This window comes from Atractosteus spatula, chromosome 4 (assembly GCF_055471065.1).
Source record: "Atractosteus spatula isolate fAtrSpa1 chromosome 4, fAtrSpa1.hap1, whole genome shotgun sequence".
Lineage (NCBI taxonomy): Eukaryota > Metazoa > Chordata > Actinopteri > Semionotiformes > Lepisosteidae > Atractosteus > Atractosteus spatula.
The window spans coordinates 58289289-58295288 of NC_142709.1; the positions used below are offsets into that span (position 1 = coordinate 58289289).

At 39.7% G+C, this 6000-nt stretch overlaps 1 protein-coding gene across 3 annotated transcripts in view; it reads right to left on the reverse strand.

Moving 5' to 3' along the window:
- tfdp2 (transcription factor Dp-2) overlaps positions 1-6000 on the reverse strand; it is a 41105-nt gene extending 35105 nt beyond the window's left edge. For 2 of the 3 annotated variants that reach the window (XM_088912839.1, XM_088912844.1), the window contains exons 1-2: positions 5306-5997; positions 263-344 (exon numbers count right to left, since the gene is read on the reverse strand). In XM_088912839.1, coding sequence (XP_088768965.1) covers positions 263-295 — 33 coding nt within the window. In that variant the 5' untranslated portion in view covers positions 296-344; positions 5306-5997. Of the gene's footprint in view, positions 1-262; positions 345-5305 lie in introns of all 3 variants that reach the window. The other variant, XM_088912841.1, reaches the window with a different exon arrangement.

A 6000-nucleotide genomic window follows, 5' to 3' on the forward strand; every position in this document is an offset into this window, starting at 1 on the left:
CCTGCTCAACAGGTACATCCCTCACTGGAATCCTCATCCCTCACTGGAATCCTCATCTCTCACTGAAATCCCCATGCATCAAGTTTGAAAGATAAGGAAATAAAGCTTCCAGAAATTTAACAAATCATGAAAAACACCCTGGACACCCACACAGAATGGTGAACTCTTTCCTTATTCTCGCAACCAATACTCAATCACAGTAAAACATCTTGATCCAGTGGCCAGTACAGCATTTTAAAATGTAAAAAAATATTTTACTTACTGCATTTGCCATGATATCCAATTTCCAATTCATCTTCTTGTAATCAATTCAAAGATAAGAAACTTCACAGCACTGATGACCCCTAAACAAAACAAAGTTGTACAGTTATCAGTTAATTCAAAATGCACTGTACATATACAAGCAGAATGTATACTAGGGCTGTGCAACTCTGGTCCTTCAGGGAAACACAATCTACTGGTTTTCATTCCATCCCTCATCCTAATTACCTAGTGGAGCTAATTATTTGAATAAGAAGTCAGATCAACTGTTTTTTTAGTGTTAGTCTGTTGCTATTTGAAAGTTGGTAACACATTCTGTCAGGGGCGGGGTTTCCCATTTTTGGTTTATAAATTGAGTCTGAAAAATACTGCAGTGATGTGAGAAGCTGAAAGGGGGAAAGAAATAAAATTAGCTACATTTATGACAAAAGAGGCAAAGGGTTATTTTCTGCAGCTCGTCTGGAGGCTCTCCCATCATCTCCTCTCCCCTGACACATTAACAATTTTCAGTTTCCTTACAGAAGAATGGAACGTCTGTCCCTTCACATCTCAACATAAATCTGACGCAGAGCGAGGAAGCACTGAAGAGAATATTGTATTGTGTTGCTTGAAGTAGGGGCATTTCCCATTTAAAAATAACCAATAGTGAAATGTATAAAAACAGTAGAAGAAAACATTACAGATCCTTTAAAATCCATTTCAGTACAACTTCTCCAGCTCTACAACACTCTAGTTATTGCTCCATTATTACAGCTACATGATGACAGATATTTTTTTTTCAGTCTGTTTGCAAAGCTAAAAAAAGAAGGGCTTGTTTAAAACTTCATCACAGCTGGTGATTTAAACACAAGCTTGATGGTCACAAAGAAATTAACAGTGAATCATCAACATTAAAAAATGATTATTAAAAATGCTGCCTTTATTGTTATCCCATTAACAATTGTGCATTGAATGCCCTAGATAATCCATAAAAGAGACAGCTGGAGTTCCTTAAGAATTTAATATGCGGGAGCTCAATTCAATAGATCAATGGCTTTAAAAAATTCCACAGAATGTTGATGGTGTTCCGAGTATAAGGAGAAAACAGAATAAACATACTTCTAGAAGCTACAATTGGCACAGTTAAAGATTATTTTACACCCTGTTCTCAAATTTTAACCAATGTTTGAACTGTATATTATTAATTAGACCTAAATTTTCATCAAAAATATAATTAAATCTGCTTGTGGCATGCAAGAGTACCCTACTACCTATTCACCAATGCACAAATACAGACATACAAACTGTACTGACAACAAAAGCTGAAAAGTATTTGCTAGTCATTTTTGTAATTCAAAGCATCAGAGAAATTAAAACAAAAAAAAAACATTCCTTATCAGAATTAAAGGAGGCTATATTCCAAACAGCCTAGATAAATAATTTTTAATGTAAAACACCTGAAAAAAAACTATAGCTTTTACTCATTCTGATGTACTGACACTGAATATAAACATGTGATGACTGATAAAACAGTGCTGTTTCATCACACGTCATGTATGAGACATGTGACCCATGCAGAACACATCTCTAATCTCCAGTGAAATGAAGGGCACTGACCTGGAATGCACAATGCTGAGTTAACAACTACACAATGCTCTCAGTGCTCCCACTAAAGAGGCACTGCTAACAACTGTGGTCTTCATCTCACTTTGTGGACAGCCCTCTTGACAAAAGCTGAGGAAACCACACACACTGACCTCACCATCTGCCATGACCTCCGCTTGCTGTGGCTCAGGGAGACAAGCAGATGGTCTGGAGTCTACCACGAGGCTCTGCTCCTCTCATTACAAATCACCACTGCCTCCAAATCATTGTTCACTCCACACAAAGCAAACAGTGCAGCGCCCTCAAATGAAAAGCCCTTCTCAGTTACCAGCCCATTTAAAAGGAACCTGCTTTATTAAAGCACTTTGAACTAACTCATACACATAAGACAAACAACTTTTTGCATTTCTAGCACGTGCTCATTTTAGAATAGTTTTTAAACTGAAAGAGCTTTAGGCAAAACAATAAAAGTATTAATGTTGAGTCAGTGCAGGGAAAGTAATATGGATCAGAAAACTCAAACTGAACTAGAGCAGAAGCCCAGTGAAAGACAACCCCCCCCCCCCCCAGCAAACACTAAAGATATTCCCTGCAATTCACTGGTCAGTAATGGAACAGGAATCCTTAATCTTTTCAACTCCATCCAACATACAAGCAAGAAAACGACCAGATTTTAGTGTCCCTGACAAGCAGTAAAAAAGACTGACAGGCGCATGTCCTAAGAAAAGTGCTATCTGATGAATGTCAGTAGTGTTTATTTTGACTGCCAGAACAACATGTAGGGATTAGACTTGAAATGAGGATGTTCCTAACTAATGAGACAAAACCCCCTAGGAGATTCCCAAGGGTTATAGCAGTGAGGCGAAACCTGAATGTTGAGAGCAAAATTAAAAAGAGGAGAGAAAAGAATCCCACATCTCCGATTGTTTCATCACTCTCTGCATGAGGTCTAGAGGAATTGCATAAGAATACAAAATTAAACGCCTGTAGGTTTAAAAGAAAGAAATGAAAGCTACAAGGGTGTCTGGAAAGAAGAAGCCCTGGGCTTGAGTCTGGGTTCCAGTTCTTGGGCGTACACCAGCCAAGAGTGAACTATCAGAAGTACCACAGTGAGTTACCTACCAAGGAGTGACACACCGCTTGAAGCAAATGACAAGGGACAGTCTAAAAACACTGAGTCAATTATACATAGAAAGGACAACGGAGATAATTAGTTCTCCGTAAACAGGGAAAACATTAATTGTTTTATTTTAGCCAGTGTGATCACTGCGGTTTTCACAACGAGAAAAGCTAGCTCACTGAACTGTAGAGAAATGCTGAAATGGCCGTCCAATTGCTTTTCCACAGGTAAGGATTTCAGACTATGCACAAAGGTTTTACCACAGATCCCTCAGAACGGCGATCCTTTATGTCACCCACTCTCGTACTTAAGAGACATGCTCCGTGTGTGATAGAGGCAATCAGAACATGGAGAGAACCACTCTGAAAACAATTCAACACTCTGATAACAACTCGGGTCTTTTACAGATCGAAGTGTATGACTGCAGCAGCTGATGCTGAACTTTCATATTCCTAACCCCACCATAATTTGCTGAAATGCAGGATAGCAAATATCTTAAGACACCTGTTACACACACCACCCCTTCACCCCAGGAGGGTCTCAGTTTTCACAGCCTTGCCACTAAGAGATTATTACTTTAAGCCGTTTGTACAAGCACAACAGATGCCCACCACAAGTATGACAGCTTGTTGTTCTGCACTATGCAAATACACCAACGAAGCAGCTTTAACAGTCCTGCCTCAACAAATGTAGGTTTAGATTCACACTTTTCTTCCTGCCAGACATGACATTGTGTGCCATATGCTGTACAAATACAATCCGTACCTTACAAGGATCTTTGTCCTGAAAAAGTTCTGGTCTTGTAAGGCTGTACTAAATGAAGTGTGGGAACTAAGGAAGGATTTTGAGTGTGTGTGGTTACTTCATCTCACTCTGAGGGACTTCACTGCCTGCACATCTCTGTGAGAAAGCAAGTCTGTGTAAGGCCACTTCTCCAATCTACCATATAATAAAACACTGACGCAACATGAGCTCCTACACTGTATCTCCTTTTAGGACTTTTAATGCAGCCTGAAAGCACCGGAAGAGTTCCAATCTTAGCTGCAGGGTGGACATTAAAAAAGGCTTTCATTAAATACATTCAAATTACAGAAACTCTAAAGGATGAGGCGGTCTTCTAAATGAAGTAAAAGGAAAAATAAAAAAAATAAAAATTCAGAACAAAAATAAAAAGGTAGATGATCTCTAATGCAGAAAGAATGCCTTTTTCAGTAAGTGATTCACCCTTAGAGGGTTGTGGTGAGCCAGAGCCTAACCCCATCAGAGCAAGGCTTTAGGTGGGGCTACATCCTGGATGGGACAACAGTTCATCGCAGAGCGCACACATTCACACAGGGAAGCCATTAGAGACGCCCGCTAAGCAAGAGAGCTTGAGGGAGGAAACCGGAGCTTCTGGTGAAAAAAAAAGGACACAGAGAAAACATGCAAACTCCACACAGAAGGTCCCACAGGCCAGATCTGAACCCAGGGCCAAGACCTAAGATTCACTGACACTGACATCACAGTGCTGCCCCCTGCCATTCATAGTACTCACGTCTTTTTAGTGTATGCTTTTAATAAAGAGAGGAAAATGTAAAAGATACCTGTGATTACTGGGTAGAATATTTGGGCTTAACGCTTTTGTGAATAGTCTTTTTGTAATCTTTACGTATCACGCTGGACGAGTTAGGGGTTGCGCACTTTAGATAACGAGTTAACGGAATTGGAAAATGAAAAAGGGACGGCTAATCAGTCCGTTTAAAAATGACAGCAGTTCTGAAACATGAAGGGGGAAATCAAATTCAGCAGAACACACTAAGTCAGAAGCAAGTGAGCAGCTGTACAACACTGCCTGGAACTGGACGCCTATTCAAAAGGAGGCTCTCTGGCATGAGTGATGTTGATTCCAAAGAGGAATTTGTAGACGATGGAATAATTTACTCGAAATCATACAGGGCCGGTACACTACGCATGCAAAGCAGGGTGTTAACCATTTTCCGCATTTTTACTCTTACAAAAATAGCCCAATTCGTCTTGTACAGAATTGGCATTTGATGTTTCCTGTACTGCTCGCGAATTAGTTTGCATCACAAAACTGTACCAAGTTGGACGTAATATATTAATATAGTATAGCAATTGCAACATAAAATAAATACTGCACACGGCAGTCCAATTATGTACATTTTTGTCAATGAAAGCTTGCACATTAGACAATTGAATTACAAACATCTCAGCGTTACTGTAGTATAAACATATTAAACCCTTCACCGTCGCGTTATTTGATATTTGTCAAATCCAGAAAGCAATACTAACAGTTAAAAACGGCAACGATTTTAAAAAGCATAAGTCAAATATACTTACCATTTTGTTTTTTGTAGAAGAATTCAGAGTCAAGGGCAAACTTTAGTTTCGTTTTCAGTATGTGCGATTTCTTATCCGCATTCATCGGTCGACTAAAATTCTTCCTTATAAACTATTCTTATGAACTAAATAAGCTAAAAATGTGCACAAAGTGATGTCTACGATTCGACACTCAAAGCGAGCTTTAGACCTTACTTAGAATACCAGCTTCAAATTCTACGAAGAGATAAACTCGCTTTCAAATCAAGTGATATACAGTACTGTAGGTCGCTAGACTGTAAAGTTGCAATTTTGGAAAGAGAACAGTCTAAAGTGCAGAAAATAGACTTCAATTAAAAATCTCGAGCACAACTTGATTTTTGCAGATTTCGACATCCATGCAATTTCCAGTGAATCGATGCGCTGTAGTATCCTACCCTGCGGGCTGTCTTTCGGGAGTTTTTTGTTTGCTTGTGGTAATGATCAGCTCAGCCTTTTTTAAAAGAAAAACACTGCAGCTAAAAACTACAGAAGGACGCCAGGCTGGTTGTTATCCTGACGCTAGGCGTCTTGCGGGTGTTGCGCGAAATTGCCCCCCGCACAGTGTTGAAAGTGGGGGTGAATGTCAATGGTCTTTGCCCGAGTTGCACTAACAGAAGGGAAACAAGCTGCAAAGCAACTGTCGTCCGCTTCCGTCAGAGCAGACTCCGCACACA